At 36.9% G+C, this 20983-nt stretch overlaps 1 protein-coding gene across 6 annotated transcripts in view; it reads left to right on the top strand.

Annotated features, from left to right (window-relative positions):
* N (neurogenic locus Notch protein) overlaps positions 1–20983 on the top strand; it is a 155196-nt gene that overhangs the window by 41684 nt on the left and 92529 nt on the right. For all 6 annotated transcript variants that reach the window (XM_028302458.1, XM_028302461.1, XM_028302462.1 and 3 more), the window contains exon 2: positions 2417–2495. In XM_028302458.1, the coding sequence (XP_028158259.1) occupies positions 2417–2495 (79 nt within the window). The remainder of the gene's footprint in view (positions 1–2416; positions 2496–20983) is intronic.

Raw genomic sequence — 20983 nt, 5'->3', positions numbered from 1 at the left:
TTATTTCCTTTAAACATACTTAGTCGTGTGAAATTAGTGAGGACGTGGTTCCTCCCGCATGCTGTACAATTCTTCTGGGACATAATAAATATTTATGCCCCAATAAAACTGTGTTTTATGTATTTCTAACCGCTTATGTCACTTTCCCTCAAGAGTTTAACTTCAAAAACATTCCCTTACCGGTTTTCAGACCAGAAAACGCACATCAACCAAGTGATAAAGATACTTAATTCTATAAGGTTTATTAATAATACGTATCATTAAATAGTTAACACATAATATAATTTAAAGGCCGGTTTCTGAATTTAGATTTTTGGCTCGAGCGTGCTCATCTTCTAATCAATTATGAATTTTGATATTAAATTCATCTTTGAGTACAAGATGAGAACGCTCACGCTGAAAATCTCATGAAACCGGGGCTTTCACTCTAATAAGCTCGCGCTATCATCACTTACCAAACTGTTCTATGGTTAAAAGTCTAGTTAATGTAATCAATTCCTTCACACGAAGATCATCTAAATATTCATAGGGACAGAACGGAGGATATTTATGTAAAAATGCCTTAACACCGTTATCAATGTTTACGCTTGTCGAATTCGTGTTCCCACGCGCTCCGTGCCGCAATATTTATTTTGACCAATGATATCTTATCACAATTTACATTTGCTAACGGATTCTGGTAACTCTTTTCCGAATTACTCTTTGATCTGGAGTTTGGCTGTTCTAAGATGTGGCTACCCTAATTCGGAGGCGTTAACAACACGAGTCAAATTCAAGAATGAATTTACAATGTATAATTTTCTAATAAGGGCCTTAATTTACCTGTTTTATCTCTTATTTGGTCTATTAGTTTTAGACTAGTTTATAGTCAAGGGTTGTTGATTCAAATTCCACTTGAAAGTTGGTGTATTATTTTCCATTCATCTTTTGTACAAACTTTTAAAGGTACCTACCATGCTTGTATGCTATCTGTTAGCTTCACTAATTCAACATCGTACAAATGACTGCTATCATCAAGCTGTTTATCAGCAATCAATCACTTATTATTGACCAACTTTAAGCCTAATATTTATATAAATTCAATACGCGGAAATAATTTTTAAAAGTCGTTATACTTTCCCACCACAAGTGCTTACTTTCAGATTACTTGTAAGTGCTTTAAATAACTTATCGGCAGTACTTTAAAGTACATTGTTAGTACTTTATTATTTGATTTTTGAATTTACAATTCGATGTTTCCGTCGCGTCGCCATTTGGGTGGTCTGATGCGGACAGATTGATATCGAGATGTGGCACTCGTTATTCAGACCAGTATCGATTGTATCGAGTAGTCCACACTTGTACATCTGCAAGCTTATTATCATTAACCTAATGTTTACCATTTTTAGGGGATTTGGATACTTACAACCTAGTAAATAGAGTTTTATCTTCATCATTATCAGGTCGTTTAGTCTCCATTGCAGTTGTAGGTACGCCCTTCTCTAATTTTCCAAAGACATAGAGAGACTGCTTGTTTTATTTGCATTTTTCTATGGTGGAAACAAATTCTAACGTACTTATTTCAAAAGTCTCTTCCAAGAGTAATATTAACCATGATAATTTTGCACTCCTCCACAATAGACATCAAAATCATGGTACTCTACATTTCTTAGTATTGCTTTTTAAGCTGAAATATACAGCTAGCATAACTTAAAAGATTTATCAAAGCGATTGTTAAGGTTTTTTTATTATTTACAGATCGCCGAAGAGTGCGATTGGTATCGCTATATCTCTTGTATTGTCGTATTTGCTATCGCTCGATATCAGTGCTTTTTGCCCTATTCTTAAATACCAGTTCGAGAAATATTCAGCTGGAGTCGGATCTTTTTCATGTAGGACATCATAGGACATAATAATAGTTACTGCAGAATCCCGAGTCACTGAGCAAAATTCTTTGATCACTAATAAAGAAACAACGCCCCGTATTTTTCTAACTTTTGTTTATTCTAACTTGCGATTACTTAACTAAAATTTTGAAATTCAATCGATCACATGTTAGACTTTGATGCTAGTTTAAGTTGTTTCAGAATTAGTAGTGAATGAAATACAGACTGAATAGGTCCCAATTAAATACCTACGTATGAGTGTCTGAAATTTTACGTGCTTACAAATTATGTTCATAAACGCGGTCCCAGTTATGTGGCGGTAACAGTCGCCTGAAAATGTTATATTATAGATAGACTATAATCCGGGCCTTTTCAAGGCAAGAGTGAATAGGCACTCACAGGGCAGATAATGTACCATCCTAGACTGCATCCTACTTAAAACTAGTTGCGATTGTGGTCAAATACCTGCCTTGTTATGCATAAAAAAATTCTTCTGTCTATAATATCTTTAGTTTAGTTCTTCTGTACTAACATGTGTTTCTTCTTTCCAGGTTTCGTGTCCTGCTCACCATCGCCGTGCAAGCACGGCGGCACCTGCCTCTCCACCCCTCGAGGGGAATACTTCTGCAAGTAAGTGCTTCTCTTTTTTATACTTCTAGAACGTATACGTCTTTTAATTATAGTTTTTGGAATGTTAATTATAGTTTTTGGAATGCATTTTGTGTTTCAAATCTTTTCAGTTAGAACAGTTACTTACAGATTTTTCTGTTAATTAGTTAGGTAGAGAACTTTGGCTTAATTTTTTTTGTTGTGTTTAATACTGTATCTCATGATGATAGCCCAATAAAATAAATAAATTGAAAAGCAACTTCCAACGAAATAACGGAATAAGAATAGTCCAGTCAATAAAGCATTATAGATGGAAAACTGTAGAACACAATTTCTGACTTCAGGACTTTATTTAGACTAGTTAGGAGGTGAACATAGCAAAAGTCAAATATCTAAAGAACCGTTTGAGGCATATTTATGAAATTTGAAACTGATGTATATCTTGCAAGTCTCAACACATGAGCCAAATTTGAAGTATTAATGCACAGTAGTTTTTGAGTGATGAGGAGTCAAAAGTGGTTCAAAGTGATTCGTCTAAATATACGCACGGTGTAGTCCCCTCGCTGGAACTAGGCTTAACATGCTCCCGCATGTCTATAGGATTTGCTCAATGTTGATTTAGTCGATTTTCTCCTGAAAGGAACATGTAAGACAACTATAAAATTTCCAATTTTACAGACCTTCTAGAGCAGATGCCGCAAAAACTATACAAGATATAGAAAAACTTGACGGTCTCACCTGTAGCAAATTGAATAAGCTTTTTTTGGTTCAAAGTAGTCATGTCGCTAGGACGCATAGTTTCCGAAGATTAAGCGAAAAACCGAAAAGTGGCACCTTTAAACCCCCCTCTCCCCGCCGGCTCAAGGGCTAAGGGCGGGGACTTTTGCTATGTTCACCACCTAACTAGGCTAAATAAAGTCCCGAGGTCAGAAATTGTGTTCCACGGATTTCTCTCTACACCGTCGTTAAGGCATTCATTGACTGGACTAGAATAATTCAAATTCTTTTGTTAATTATTCTCTGGATTTATTGATTTTTTTTCACTATTTAGAAGACGTATGCGACGTATTTTTTTTTTTGTCTTTTGTGATTATAGTGCCTTGAAGTGATTAATATTTTTTCATAAATACTATACCCGCTATCTCACTATAACCATAATCCATGTAACGAATGAAAAATCTGTATCTTTTTTGACAACACTTTTTAACCATAATCCACAAAATATTAAGCCAGATTGTAAAGATCGTAAAAATATCAAAAGTTATCGATTTCATACCGCAACCATTTCAAGAGCACCATATGCAGGGAGACCGTTACGATCAAATTATAGCCCCCTTCAGTGCCCTCATGTATCACTGGCATAGGGCGAGGTGTTTTATGATTTTGTATTCATCGATAGCTATTTTTAAAGTATTTTTGCACAAAATTATACTGCAATTTGTGAAAATTCATTCATGTAACATATCAACTCATAAAAAGTTTAATAGTCCATTTAATTTGAACTAACGACGTCTTTTTCAAAATCTTTTTTTTTCATAGTTGATGACAGCAACATGATGATATTATTATACGACAGAAAAAAAGTGATTTTTATAAATTTCTTCCGGTTGAGTAGGAGACTTATTTCAATAATTATTTTAACGCTTTTTACATTCTTATGGAAATTATTTTACACATTGTTAAAGCTCACCTTTTGAATTGATAATAATTTCCATAACTGTACTAATTTCTTTTTGTACTTCAATTTATAACGACATGTCATATCAAAAAGTATCGAATGAACATCGATATCTCGAACCTTCAAATAAACAAGAACCATCACTATCGGTGCCCATATCGCTACACTATGCGCGAGCGCACGCCTCTGAACAGATGCGCAAGCAACCCTTCGTAGTTGAGTGGGACCTTAATTGCATTGTTGTAATCGTAGTATCATATTTGGCAGTTGAGGCTCCGTATAATTCATTATTATGATAACCATTTTCATTAATAATATTTTTAAACCTGATCCAAAGTGATGAGATATTGTTGTAATTTTCTGTGTTCTATTAATTGAATAGCTAACTAATTTGAGTTAAACTCCATACAAACAGAATATGTCCTTTTTCCCGGTGCTCCGTCACTCGCCATAAGTGGGAGGAGACTGTGGGTTTCCGGACAAAGCCTTCTCTACCACAGCCCCTCCCGGCGATTGCCCGCCTACATGGCGGGCCCTACAAGCCCCCCAGGACGGGGGGCGACAGGAACAGCTGGAAGCACACAGCTGTTCCCGTCCGACGGTGGTGGTGACCTGTGCAGTGCAGGCGTGGGCGCCCCCACGCCCCCGGCCCGCTGGCCATCACCGAGGAGAGGAAACTGGAGGCGATCATATTGTCGCCTCCTCTGACCCCTCCGCCGTCGCCGGAGCGAGGGCGCGTTTGGATCATCCTCGCGCTCTCGCTCCGCGGCCTCCTTCTGAGACATCACGTCTTCACAGAAGGAGGCCATTGCCATCCAGGCCTCGTTGCTGTCCAGCATAGTTTTGACTATACTGGGCAGCACAAGGTCCCGGCCCACCGCCGCGATAAGGGTATTGCGCTGCGGAGCCCACGCCGGACATACCGCAAGGGTATGGTGCGGCGTGTCCTCCGCACCGCCGCGACATGCGTGGCAGGACGGCGTCTCTTCCCTTCCAATGCGGTACAGATATGAGCCAAAGCATCCGTGCCCGGTCAACATCTGTACCAAATGAAAGGAAAGGTACCCATGCGGGCGCTCGAGCCACCTTTCTATGGTCGGCGCCAGCGCATCCAAGGTTCGGCGGCCCGACTCGGCAACGGCGAGGTGGTCTGCCCACTGCTGGACCACAGTTTCGCGAGCCTCGCGCCGAACCGAAACAGAATATGTCCTGGATTAACAATGTACTCGTACCTACATAATTAAATTGCGTAATAGGTAATGATTAGTAGACACGAGTATTCTAATTTTTAATCTAGCAATCAATCTAGCTTTCTTTCAATCACACTGTTTTAAAAAAAACTGTGTAAAAATATTGTAAACACTGTGTAAAAAATATTGTAAATGTACTTTTGTAAACACTGTGTAAAAAATATTGTAAAGACTTTTGTAAACACTATAGATATTTTTCTGACGATTATTTTGTAAACTAATATTCTAAGCTAGTCTCTAAACCTTAACTAGATCACTAAAGGGTTCTATCATAAGACCAAAACGCCCATAAAATTCTAGTTACCGCTTTTTACTTTAATTTCTTTTAGTCTCGTAATTTCGATTAAGCTGTGCATTTTTTATCGCAGTGATATGTACATATCACACGTCGTTACTGACAATTGAGTGTGTGTTCAATTCGCATCATGTTATTCAGAATGACGTGAGGTTACGCAAAGTTCACTTTGCATTTTGAAGGTTAATGGACTAGAGATAAAATCTGTTAGTTGTCTGAATCAGAGCTTAGTTAAACTTTGATCATGTAATTTAATGGTATAACTAAACTTACGTCTATAATTAGTATAGATCTAGTGCATACAGAGCCAGTGCCAGCGGCACGTGAGGGGTAACATTGACATAATAATATGTATATGACGTAGAAGAACATAATATTATATGTATACAGACGTGTCAAAAACACCAGTTCAGTTAAGCGCTAAAAAACGTTAACCTTTAATACTGTGTGTTATAGTTACGAAAAGAAGTCTGTAAGTTTAAGGGTCTCATTACAAAAAGACTTTTCGACTCTCGATTCAATCTCAAGCTCTCAGGAATAGGTACCTGATGTTCACATATTTGTCCCTTAGTCGCCTCTTAGAAGAATGGGGTGGTCCTAGTAGGTACTCTGCCGAAAACACACTGTTACTTATTTGATTTGATTAGATGCAGTATTAAAAGCCTTACTTTTTCTTCCGTTAAAAGAATATTGGCGACCATAGTCTAATTCGCTCTCCAATGAAATAATGAACCCAATAATTCCTGATTATAACCTGTTTATACAAGAAAATTGCCTTTCTCCAATATGTCAGAGCCTTCGAGCTAAGGAGCCAACAATACCTTAAGAGCCGCATCGTGTCCGCGGCGCCTTTGTTCGCTCTCATTAAACACACCCTGTATATGGCCACACCCTGTATATGGTAGAGCCTGATCTGGCTCGCCATTCGCCAAACAGCTTTCTGCAGCGAAAGATGGACTTACTTTGTAAGTATGTTCCAGGGTAGTCACAAATTCAGTTTCACTTATGTAATCTAATTACGGATTTATGTGACAAATGTGGTACATATTTTATTGGAAAGCAGTCAAACTTTACATCAATAGAGCTGCCATGTTCATTTGAATTCATTTTTCTAACTAACTGACCATCAAAAATTATTTTTTTGTTAGATTTATAAATCCATTCTGTATAATTTTAAGCACCTGAAAGCGTTCCTTGTTTTAAATCATGAATTTCAAGTTTAACTTGCAATTTAGCAGTTACAAAATTTTGAACCATAATAACATCACCTTTCGTTAGGGTCCAAGAACCATTCAAGAACTGCCAAATTGATCTCCTCAAGCCTTTTTAAACTATAGCAAATATCATCTAATGCATTTCACTTGACAGGCCCGCGAGATGCGTGCGCGCATGACGTCACCGGAATCTGGGCCGCCCGCCTACTTCCATTAACAATAGTTCACCGACTCTGTCTGGGCTAGCGGTTCCCAAAGTGGCACTAGTTTACATTGTCAGAGTGCTAAAAAAACATATCTGATACATGGCTGATTGTTTTAGGGTTAGAAAAAAACAAATCTGAGACATTTACATTTTGAAATTGTTCTATTGCTAGCAGCAAGCTTTTGCCAAAAGTCGTCGAGGGTCTTTCCAAATTCGTAAGAACCCCAAGACTTTAAGAATAGGAGTAAAAAGACATTCTCTGGGTAAGTCTGCATTTTCTGGTGATTTGTGATCAAAAGACAACGATTACTTTTAGCACAGGCGCCTCTACCTTTTTATCCCAAAATCACACTTATTACAACCATTTGATGGCACAGTGTTTGATAAGTATAGTCTGTACAAGAAACTAGACCCTTGACAATAAATCCAATTTAATAATGTAAATCGAACTTCTTATTGGATGAGGCCTAGTGAAATACAGTGGTGACTGAGTTTGTTCCGGCGTTTCTTTTCAGCACTTGCCATATGTTTGTCTCGAAGCGCTGGTAGGGCCCAAAAGATAAGGAGACATGTAAAGTGCCCCATAAGGGCTACCTTTTCTTTTTTTATTATTTTCTATTGACGTTCATAAGTGCCACTTGTGGTCTAAACTGAATAAATATTTTTGATTTTGATTTTTTTGATTTTGATACAGACATCACATCATTTTAGCACATCAAGCTAAAACTGGCATCTTATAGAGCGATATTGCAAATAAATATAAAACGATTGAGCAAGCAGATCAATAATAACTTTTGGATCGCAATCTCTCTGATCTTTAAAAATGTTGAGAGCCATTGGTTTCGTCTAGACCAATGGACATCTACCTTCCAATATGTACTTAGATGGAGATCTGACGTGACTGGTCTTTTTCTTTTTATTTTCTGTCGGTTCGATGGTGTGATTAGTTATATCATTTATGTCATCCACTTGGTTATTTTTTATTAGCTGGACTAACAAATCTTTATACTGCATCATCAGTTTTTCCGATTGCTTGCATCAATTCGAGATATAACTTTTGACTCCCAAATTCAAGATTGTGTATTTTGGAGTTTTAAGCCCATAAACTTCACTTTGAAGATTCCATAGGGACACTCGATCCTAACTATTTGTGCTTCCATGCGCTTTAGCTTACAAACAAAAGCTATGACAGTTAAATGTAACATGGACAAGCAAAATGTGTCTTAAAAACCAAGTGATAAGATCAAAATTCAGATATTTAATAAGCTGCGCTTGCGCACGTCTTGTTTGACAGGCTGTCATGTCCAGCGCTCGAGTTGTAAGTACGTTTATTGTTAGAAAGCATCGATTTGCAATAAACACGGAATGTTTTGAATAACAAATCGATTACGAATGTTTGCGATGGTGTCACGAAGCAAGCATTCGTTGGGATCGGAACAGTCGATATGTTTATTTAGAGTCAGAGCGGCTAAAATTTGTATCAAGATAGTTACTTAATTTTATAAAATTAAAGAAGGAAGATTCGATAACAATAACTAGCCCCAAAAGGAGAGAACATCTCTGGCACTCTGCTAAGTTGAAATCATTTAGTGAAGTTTATACAACAAAAATCACTGATAAAGGGTCTTAAGTCTTTACAGGTCAAGTTTGTACAATATACTCTTAATGAACTTGTTGATACAACAAACATTAAAGTAATCCCTAATTCACTAGATGATGGCACTATTCATGTAGACAATATTTCGTATATTGACCTAAACGATTTAACGACTCATAAACTTTGGAACTACAAACCAATCTACAAGGGTACATTTAGGAGGGTCATGTAGTTATGCATCATCCTCACAGGATTAAGCCTCTATAGGCGAATCTAAACTGACTCGTCGTTGTAAACAATTACAATTTGTAGAGGGGTCACCGACAATGGCCGCTCGTGCACGTGTGCCAGACATTATCTATACAAATTCAGAACACATTACGCCGAAGGTACCAATATTCGAACATTATGATCTTCCCCGTTCACCTTTCGTATAGGGTTGCCGAGTTGAACTCGATAAAGAAATTTAATTGGAATTTGTAGGGGATTGGAAAATATAGAATGGTACATAACTCAGTGTTGTTGTTTACTGTGTCAATTTTATTATGCTTCATTAATAATTTAAATTTTTTAAATGAAGAAAAATGCCATTTTAAGACTCAGCTTATTCATGAACAAAAACTGACTCTTATTATTATAGAGAATTTCTTATTAAAATCATTCCAAACCCACCGGCAAATAAAATTCCAAAGATTTTGCCAAAAAATCTTTTTGCGTCGATGCCCATCTTCAGCTAATGATCAGCACACGTCAAACGACGTTGTTTGTTGATATAACCGCGGATCAAATTCACCAATATGCAAGAAACACAGAATATTAGCTTACCTCTGCTTTTTATAGCAGCCCTAACGCACACCCTTTCATTACGACGCGTCCATAGAACGTTCAGAGGCCCACAGATATCTCATAAACTTTTTGTGCCCAAGACAATGGCCTTCGCATTTTCAAAATCAATTCTCGGCCCCGACAAGCTATAGGACCCCGCCTACGGGACATAAAAGATTCCGAGATAAAAGAAAGTGATAATGGATCTCTTCAGGAACGTTTTGAGAAATTTATCGAGATTCGAGACTCTGGGAATTGATGGTAGTCTTTAATTTTGCACTGAGTATTTTCCTATAATTCTAGCGCTTAATTTAGTCTGAGACGTCAAATATGTATTAACGAGCCTTCAGATTTCTTTCAGATTTGTGTGCTCTGTCATTCATGTCATTATGTCAATGTCACCCCTCCCACACCGCTCCCATACCTCAGGTACTGACTGAAGCGCTAGAACTATAATATTAAACTCTGTCTATAAAATCACTATTCATTAGGTTGTCTAGTCTTGCAAAATAGAATAATGTCAAAAGCTCTTGCAAAATCAAAACTACGGTTACATTACGGTATTCTTCTTCAAAATCGGAAACAATTACAACGATGACTGATACAGTATCTGCTGCCAATTAATGTCCTGAACCAAAGCTTTCATCGTTAAAGACGTGTTTAACTTCACAATCATGGGAACGATGATGAATATCCAATTTATTATTAACTTCAGAAATTTCTACTTTCCCATAGATTTTGATCTAATTAGGTGTTCTGTTTAGTTATGAGCTTATTCAATTGTCGTAAAGTCGGGTTTGAATGGGTTTCTGTTATTTAAACCTTTGGCCTGTTCTTCCTTAGTTCTCGGCTTCCATTGTTCGGTGCCATGGTTTATGGTCGCAGTCAGAAGTCAATAATTTGGATCTTTAGATCTTTGATGAACTTCACGTACTTACTCGGGAAAGCGCATTAAAGGCTTCTTAATAATTACTGGCCATATTTCCGCGTTTTAAATCATGGTAATATTATTATGATTAGTCTCGTCGTATTGTGAATGATTTATTAACAAGATCGTTTTGTCAATTTCATGATTTTATGTTAATTATTGTGCAGGATATTAGATTATATTGATTAGGCTACTGTACTGTTTTTATTTTTTAAGTTCACATGTATAAACTCATGCTGTTTGTTTCCTTATTAAAGAAAAATAAAAATAAAATTAAATAAATATACCAAATATGATAATTCTTAAAAAATCTTAATTCTGGACGAAAAAAAAATTCGTAATTATTTTACGTGGAAAAAAATAACAAATAACAAAGCCAAAGGCGGCATTTTACCGAAATATCACAGCGTCATTACACTTCGTATGGAATTAAATAAAAATGAAACAATTTCACACAAGAACCGACTGCCCTGTAGCATACCAGAAACTCTCCAGTTGTTGATTTTGAACCTTAATAAAGTACTTCAAAGTAGATTTTACTTTGTGGAGCATTGTCGCTGACTCTAACTTAAGGTTCCAAGAAAGAACAGGATTGAACCCGCGACCTGCGCACACGTCGCTCACGAAAACATTTGTACCGGGTTGTGATGAAACGTGCTCGCTGATGACTAATGTACGGCAATAAATGGTAGTAGAACGGTTATTGTGGCTAAAGTTTGCTAGATTGAGATTGATATGGGTTTTATCATACTGATTGTTAGGGCTATGCAAAAGCATGTTGAGAAAGATGCTATTTGTTATTTTATTCATCATATTGCACCTTTGTTGTTGAATAAAGCAGAGCGTAAAATTTTCGGACAATTGGCATACATACCTACTTATAATGCCACAAACAAAGCCAAAACTTTTTGTGCATTAAAAGTAAAACCATGTAGATGGAAAACACATCACGCGTATACATGTATTACCAAACATGACAGCACATACGTTTTATGCGTTAAACGTAGTTAATAAATGTGACGACGTAAGTGCGGTTATAGCGGCGAGTTCACACGATGTTGCGTAAACTTAGCCAGAACACAAATCTGTAGCAAGGACAGTTGCGTCATTGTTTTATGAATGCAAAACGCCATTAGTTTTTCGGCAGACATGACTGTTTGTTTTAATTTGTACGTGTCAGGCGTCTAGAGGTTTTTATTGACTGGTCCCGTTATGGGTTAAGTTTTAAGTTCACGTCTTGTTATGAGTTCAATTTCTTGGGAATTCTGATAACTATTGTTTTTTCTTTTCCATTGGTCACTATTTTTGTCCTGGGTAATAAATACCTCTTTATCTATATTACTATTAACATCAGGTAGGACATCTATAGCTACTTGGATCTTCAAGATTCCCCTTTTTACTTCATAATCGATTTGAATGTTAGTTATACTTCAAATAATTTCGGTCCCACAAAAGGGAATCCTACAATTAGATATCCACTTACGGCGCACTTGTCCATTAACAAAATGATTCCAAAGGAGTTCGGTAGCAAGAAGTGCATTAGTCCATAAGCTGCCTTGTTACGCCACTTTTTCTGTGTTTGACTTACTTCAGGGAAGATAATAGAGGCGACTTCCGAGTCTCGATGACTCGGCGCCGACCGTGAGAAATAAAATTATAGTTTTGGGAATTGTTCTCGGTTGCATCACAGATCTAAATGTTATGAATTCGGTACAAAAGTTTTATATGAAAGGTAACAATATGTAGTACATAACGTATAAAATTACTTGTATCCGTTGATTCTTTATTTTTTGTAAATTGTTTATCATTAAGCGTGGTATTCCTATCTAATAACAGAATTTATTTTACTCCTCCCTTTGGCTTTAAACCCACGATATGTTTATTAATTTTGTGCTAATTAAAAAGCTCTATAAAACCAATCTAGATATTTCACTAGATACATTCAATGCAACCAGGTTTTTCTTAGACCTAGTATCCTCCAGTTACAGATTGCATCTAAATGTATCGGCGGTGGCCTGTATGTATCACGCGGCTGTTTTTTGTCATTAAACTATGTTTTTTTCCCAACAAGTATAGAACCGGTTACGCGGTACTCTGTCACGCAATAAAATTCACAGGGTATGTTCATAGTTCATACTGTAAGACTACCTGCATTTTGTAACTTTGAAATATCCCCGTTATATTTTAAAATTAGTTCCCATTAAAAGAACTGAGATTACCTATTATTCCTTACACTATCCTGAGCACCATTTTCTCCAACATTGTGAAATCAATCAACAAAATAAAGAGATAAATCCACATAACCGGTGTTGCAGTCAAATACTAGTTATTAATATCAGTCAGGGTCAGAGGCTTATCACAGGTACAAAATACTTAATCTCTTGGCTTCTTCACATGCTAACCGGATTGGAGATTTGCCCCGCCGTCGTCTGAAGTGCATCAAAATGCATGTGACGGTAATCAGCCTTTAAGCCGGTCGTAACGAGGATTTGTTTTAATTTTTTATGTCCTTTTTATACCTCCATTAATCATTCTTTGGGTATGCTTTTGAATTTTTTGTTGGATCAGTGTCTATCTTGATGATATCTTCACATCTTAATAATACATAAACGAACATAATTACCAGTTTTCCACGAATCTACCTGCAGGCTAGCTTTAGTTCTATTTTGATTTTACATAAACCTTTATCTTAAATATTATTCTTACGAAAGTTATTGAGTGCATTCTCTGTATTTGTTGTAATTGGCTTTGGGCATTGGCTTTATAAAACTGTTTAATTTTTGTGGTTTTCTGCGTGTGGCCATTAAGTACAAAGTTGCCGTTTCGTTCACTTAATTCCGTGTAATGTATTTTTTTCTTACCAGAATGTTGTATAACAACGATTATAGCAACACTACGTGTAGCGATATGAATGTTAAACGTTTAGTCGACTATGCCCTTTATTTTTATGGACGTAGGAAGTAAAATCACATGCTCTTGCGGTCAAACCAGACACATTACGTGCTGGTAGTCGCATGAAAACGATTAAGAGCTTTTTGGATCTTTTTGGTAAAATACTGCATTTAAAAAAGTTTGTAAACTCCATTGGTTATTGGTTCACCATAAAGTTTGCAATTTAAAACAGATTGGTGTTCCACGGTATCAGTTTTGACGAGACATTATTCAATAGCTTAGAGTTTAGTTTTTAGCGGATCAAAAGTTAGTATTTTCTCTATCTTATCTTTACCCTTCTTTATCTTTCCATCTTTTTCCTCCAGCCTGTGACCAAAATTTGGCGGGATTAAATCAGTGCCTACCGTCGCGTCGGCCACCGACATTTATAACCGAATGCCACCAGCCGGGCAGTAATGGTTGGCCATTTAAAGAAATTATGCTAATTTATCTCGTTAAAAACTGTTTACGGAATTCTTTTGAGTCCGAGACTCTATTAGTTTGGATGAGTCGATTATTGGTTGAACAACTGATTTGGTGGGATAGTTAAGTGTTATGAGACATTATTGTTTATGGGACATATTTAATTTGGTTTATTGTAACTAAACCAATTGAATTAGAACTTAAATATTGTCATGAAACAGTTATAGAGCAGATTGTGGAAATCCCTATCTATCTATCAGTAAAAGCTCAATTCAGCACAAAGATTTGAAGATTTTGCGACTACCTACCAGTGTGTCGTTCTTTATCAACTTCTGTTCGATTTACGCACATAGCGGACGAAGCGAACATGAATCCGATATCAGTAACAAATGTAGCATAGTCTAGCTAGACTAGTAGGTTATAATTCAGTACAGTTGATAGTAATAATAAATAATAATAATAANAATTTGTTGACATTTTCAAAAATGCGCACAGGCTATATGCTACGCGCAAAATGTCTGAAAACAAACTTTTTCGTAATACAATTATAAAATCTATGTACATTTTCACTATCAGACGTATTGCTATAATACCGACTGTCTTTTTTTTTTGACACAGCAGAAATGGCCTCCCACGCAGTTGCTACACTTTCGACCGTTATTACACACCTAGTCGGGTTCAGAATCATACAATCTAACGATTTTATAGGGTTTTTGCCGTATTGCTATGAGACATGGTTTTGGTCGTGGGCTCTCGTACTATTACTTTCATCTTTGACTGTGCTACACTCTCGATCGTCTGTTGTTTATTTATTCTTGAGTGGGGGCGTTCTAAAAGCGCGATCGTCTTTTATTTCTCCTCGAGTTGCAGCGGCGTTCTAATCGTGTTGCGGTTCGTCTTTTGTTATTGCCGGCAGCGGCTGCACGCGCGCAGGCACAGAGAGTCCTCTTTTATCCCTGATTGAGCTATACTCTCGATCGTCTGTTGTTTATTTCTCATTGAGCGGCAGGGGCGTTCTAAAAACGCGATCGTCTTTTGTCATGCTCCGGCCTGGTTTCTACTGATAGTGTGCTGATGAGTTGGCGTTCTAACGGCGCGATCGTCCTTTGTTATCTACAGCGTGATATATGACGTACTAACGGTGGAGTGTTTTGTTCGCTACTACTTTCTCGTGCTTATATTGATGACGTCATGTCTCCAGGCGGTGTCGATCCTGCTATCGTGTGCGGTGTACGGTCACGTGGTATCGCTGGGCGGGTGCGCGGGCGTGGCGCTGGTGTTTGCGGCGGCGCTGTTACGAGTCTACTGCCGGCGGCGGCTGCTAATACGCGTCACTTTCGTTTCTGATTGATAAACTATGCGAGTCACATTCGTTTCTGATTGATTCTTTAGATTTTAGATGATCTTTTGTTTATTTCTCCTCGAGTGGCAGCGGCGTTCTAATCGTAGGATCGTCTTTTGTTATTCCCGGCAGCGCAGCAGTGCAGGCACAGAGAGTCCTCTTTTATCCCTGATTGAGCTATACTCTCGATCGTCTGTTGTTTATTTCTCATTGAGCGGCAGGGGCGTTCTAAAAGCGCGACCGTCATTTGTTACTACGAGCGCGCACGCAGCGAGAGTCCTTTTTACTGTCTGAACCAATCTTTTGATCGTCTTTTATTTGTTTCTCGTTGAGTGGCGAGGGCGTTCTAAAAGCCGCGATCGTCTTTTGTCACACTCCTGCCTGGTTTCTGCTGATAGTGTCTTGATGAATTGGTGTTCTAACAGCATGATCGTCTTTGTTTATTTGTTTCCAACAGCGGGCGGAATCGTCTTATTGATCGTGTTTTGTTTTCTCGCGATTCCATTCACTTGAGCAGCTGCGTGACGGCTGCGCGAATTTCTTTCTCCTTTGCTTGTCTTTTGTTATTTTGATCGTCTTTTGTTATTTTGATGACGTAATCTCTCCAGGCGGTGTCGATCCTCCTATCGTGTGCCGTCTACGGTCACGTGGTATCGCTGGGCGGGTGCGCGGGCGTGGCGCTGGTGTTCGCGGCGGCGCTGTTACGAGTGTACTGCCGGCGGCGGTTGCTCGCACGCAAACTATGCGAGTCACATTCGTTTCTATAATAATAATAATAATAANTTATAATTCCCGTGAGCTCCAAAGCGTACAAATATAATAATAAAATAATAATAAAATGTTTATTGCCAATAAATCTTAATACAAAATATTCTTATAACTAGCGGCTTCTGCACTAAGCATAGCTTGTATCGCAGTAGCCTTTTTAAGTTTTTACATTATTGATATCTTTACTTTGAGGTCTGGGAACACAAGTTCAGGCAATTTATTACTGTAGTTAAATTAAGATATAACAATATAAAACGTGGTATCAAAAAAAAAATAGTTACAAGACTTAAAATGAGGTCAATGTTTAAAAAACTTACTCTATTAGAGACGGACTGTTAAAATTACAATTGCAATTAAAATTAAAAATTACATCTTATGTAATATGTATAATATTATTTAATATAATATGTAGTTATATAATTAAAATAATTAACAAGATATTAGAAATTAGTTAGTTTATGTGTGGNATGTAATATGTATAATATTATCTAATATAATATGTAGTTATATAATTAAAATAATTAACAAGATATTAGAAATTAGTTAGTTTATGTGTTGTGTTGTGTTATGTAGTGTGTGGTGTGTGTGTGTGTGTGTGATAGTGTTTTCTAAGTTAATGGCTATATGTATTAATAAGGAAAACAAAGTTCTTCACCAACAAATAAGTTTATAATCTTTTCGACTGTTGCCTTAGCAAAGTTGGATCTTCCAAAGCCATAAAACACCAAAACCATAAATAAACGTGGACAATAAAGCCGCTCGTGGCAGCGTGCGTGGACGGCGAATTCTGCCATTATACGAACCGGTCTGTTTGGACACTGAGACAATGGGCGCGCGCGCAGGTTCCGGTACGATGTAACGTATTGTTGGGGGCTTAGGTATTGATGGGTGATAGGATTTAGCTATACGTATGTCTGTCGACGATTATAGGACTCATATAGGTATTATGGAAGAAAAGAAAATGATTTTGCTGCTGTTAGCTAAACTCGGTATCTTGCGCGAGTCGTATATTATGACGTTATGTCATTTAATTTTATAGTCCCGCTCAAAAAAATTTTATTTATCATTTCCAGACGCTTGATAATACGTTTTAATATCACTAACATTACGCTTGATTCCTCATGGAAATCATCGCCAACTTCACCCAATTTTTGTGGCAAAATCTTAAGCTCAATAAAACACAACCAAAACACATTATAATGGGTTTGCGATCTTAATAATTATGAGTCCATTGTGATTCTTATGAATTGTTATATTAATAACTTTGTAGATGGTTAAGCTATTCATATTCAATACATTATAGGAAATATCGCTGCTCGCTATAATCTATTGTAAGATTACTCTGAATCCTTTGGTATGTAAGTGTCCGTTACCTAGAACTTCCTCGTAAGGGCGTATGTATTGATATATGCAAATGAGATTAATTAAAGCACAAGCATTGTTTCAATGCAGGTGCACGATCACCGAAGCTAGGATCAGTAGGTTTAGATACGCGTCCATTTTGCCAAACTTAAGTTCCTTTCAGCCAAATGACGTCCACTGCTGGACAAAGGGATGCCGGTCATGCGCCGTATCCAGGAACTTTCCTCGAACTTCATCAGATCGACAAGAGATAGGCGGTAAATCTGAAGAAAAACTAAAGATTACAAGATTTTTTGAAAAATGTTCCTGATTTCTGAGTTCTCGAATAAGATACCTTTTATCCTTAGCCAATTTTCCATCAAAACAATCAAGCCATTTTAAGCCTACTGCAAGTTGTAGAGCCTTCAATCGCCATTAGATCCTGTGCTAAAAGCCCATACAGTTTCTCCGTATCACCATCTTCCGAGCTTACTGAAACTGAACCAGTTGTAGTGCACGCTTCCTTACAACTCCAATGAATAATAATAAGGTGAGTTATTGGCCCTTAGATTGTGCAATAAATTACGAGATACAATCTATGCGCTTGAGTTTAATTGTGCCTACTCCATTCATTAATCGAGCTTGAAATTTTATTGTGCGCTCTTTTGTTTGTTGTACGATTTTGAACGCATAAATCTGGGGATTATCAGATTTTTCTTCGATTTCTGTATGTTTTACGACATACAGAAATCGAAGAAAAACGAACGCCTCTAGGCCTAGAAATTATAACTTTACTGCATCACTGTATTGTTGAATTTCTTGGTAATGCATGTAATGATTTGAATAAGTATCTGCGTCAAATGTATATTTACTATAAATTAATTTAATTATTTCTCATTCGTTTCAAGTTTATTTTCTTCGAGAATTGCATCTAAAACTTCAGCAATTACACTACAACCGTTTGCTGCATTATTTCTAAAGTCCAATACATTAACACAAATTAACCTTCCATCTGTTACTAATTCACTATCAGTTTAAATCCTCGTCGACACATCATTAAATCCATCTAACGTGACGTATTCAGCTATACTTTAACTTCAATCGGCCCACACGCATTCAGAAAAGCTTTTACATCTTATCGGGAATTGCTCGTTTCTGTCACAATTAACTTAACTTGGATTGGCTTGCTTCGATTATATTTTTAACATGGACCGATGTTTGTAACTTATAGCCTCAGAATACGGAACAATCTGTATTCTGAGCTTATAGCATTACTACTAATAATTGTGTGGGCTGTAACTATCCTGGTGTCAAATTTTATGAGCTGCTGTCAGATACGCTTACGTCATTGATGGCTTGACATTCTTTTGTAGTTTTGGTAATAGTGCCATTTGAAATGCTTTTGTTATTATATTGATCAGAAATTTCACTGCCATCATCACAATTATTTACGATTTTGGATTCTAGATAGTTTAAATCATCATCCTTATCATTCACATGCTCATAATCTACAATTTCAAACACCTTATGATTAATGTGATAATTTTCTTCAAAAATATGCGTAGAATATTCAAATTGGTGGTTAAGTTTGCGCCATTACTCATAAAAACCAGTGTTTTGACAGCTACATCCATAAATCGATGGAAAACATATGTGAGGCGATGCCCAGCAATTTACGAGATCTGACCAAAACCATACGCATGGTGGATGGATATTACCATTTTCTCATAACATAAGTTAGGGACACGTGTGATTGGAGAAATAAAGTTTTAAAGTGTTTTATGGCGATTTCGAAGCAGTTGCTATTTGAAAAAAGTTATTTACATAATCTCTTTCAATTTGTTATACTACTACTTCATTCTATCGTTGCCAGAAAAAAACAGCATTTCTCACAATCTCTACGCATTTTATTACGCACTTTTTCTTTACTAACAGGGTGAAGCTTATTATTTTAGGAGTACAAAAGTAATCATTCAATTTGCCACAGTTAAGTTGGAACATCTTACATTATTTGTTTACTTTATAAAAAAATGGGCATCATCATGTATTTTTACATTGAGGTATAAAATATACCGTTACGGAAAATTTTACTTAAAAGAGTGGAAAATAGCATATTTAGCAGTCAGAATTGCTTGCGGTACTATAAGATCTACTTTAAAAGCGTCTGTCGATTAATGATATCGACTTTTCGGATATAAAAAGCTTTCTACATTAACATAATGTGCTTAAAATATAAGATAGCTGTGATTCACAATAGAATTTGCAGATGCATTCTTCGTTCCAGGTTTTTTGGGCTCGTGCAGCCATTTTTTGTTGGTCTATCTTATTTTTGGTCTTGTTGGCCATTGTGTCCGATTTCAACCTTTTTTCACGTGTTTTGTGATCAAATAAAATTGTGCAGGAGTTTTACAATGTTATTTATTTACAATTCTCTATTTCATTTTTATGTTGCTCAGTTTATTCTATATCTAGGTTTTACCACATTATTCTGAAAATTGCGTGCAAACTATGAACTCGCAAACTAACGCTGTGCGTTACTAAATCAGAAGCAAGATAGTATCTTAGAACGTGGTCCTGAGTCCCTCCGCGGAATCTAAGGCATAACAGCCGCTAGAGCGGCAGTACGTTCCCTTGTCCTTTGGCTTATAAACTAAACTAGGGCTACCACAGAACTTGCGCCATTTATACTATCTCTGAGATAGAATATAGTTTATCTTTGAGCCTCGCTCAAAGATATATTTGCAACATCGGTAGCGTAATGGTGGAATTCTGTGTCACATGTGTCATCTGTATACCTACCTATTCTGTATACCTATCTTGTTATTAATCAGTTTTGGAGACAACACATCAATCGCATCATAATGTAATTGGACATTATGCACTTTTTCATTAATGAACTGAAATCTGTGTTCAGATCCAGTTGCTTCATTTGTTTTACTTATAGTACTTTACCTTTTTTTAAAGCCTACGTAGTTCCTACAAATATCGTAGTTGAAGCTTCTGCGACAAATCTTACCAGTCCTTTTAGACAACCCTAAACTAGAGTTAGTCTATGTTCGTTTATTCAATTAACGTTGTTAATGAGTCCGAAGATTGCGCAAAACGATGTTACGTCGCTTCCCTCGTTTTTTTTGTCTGTTCGTCATCGTCACCATGGGACAGTCACATTAGATTAATGGCTTAGTAGTTTAGTTAGATGACAGATATTTAGATTGTAATTGTTCCTACCATCACATAGTCCCAAACTAACTGGAATTTATACGGAGTTTAGATACCTAAATAGATGTAAATGTATTCCACTTTTGGGCAAGTATGCATTCTTGAGTAAAATATTTCCTCCCAAGATTTGACCGTAGTTTTAGGTGCGGAACAACCACGATGCTATCAATAAGGATTTAATCCATTAGTTAGAGAGATGCAAAATCACTGAAATGACAAGGCAGTTTTATTTGTTCAACAATTTTAATGTACCTGAGTCCTAGACATTAATACTAGTGATACAGACAGACGTTTATTTTTAGATGCAGACAAAAGTGTAACTTTGACCTTACGCCCGAAAGTGTTTGTTCGGTCAAGCGGGTCGACTCCTACGCAAGAAATTGACCTCGAACGACAATACCGCAAGAAACGGGAAGAAATGACGGTATATTTTACCATCTTGATGGTTTAAGTAGTAAGAATGCATGCATAAAATATAAATTTATACCTACAT

This window comes from Ostrinia furnacalis, unplaced genomic scaffold (genome assembly GCF_004193835.3).
Source record: "Ostrinia furnacalis isolate ACB-3 unplaced genomic scaffold, ASM419383v2 OfSCF1126, whole genome shotgun sequence".
NCBI lineage: Eukaryota > Metazoa > Arthropoda > Insecta > Lepidoptera > Crambidae > Ostrinia > Ostrinia furnacalis.
The sequence above is the reverse complement of the archived record's forward strand: the minus strand, read 5'-3'. Positions and strand labels throughout refer to the sequence as shown.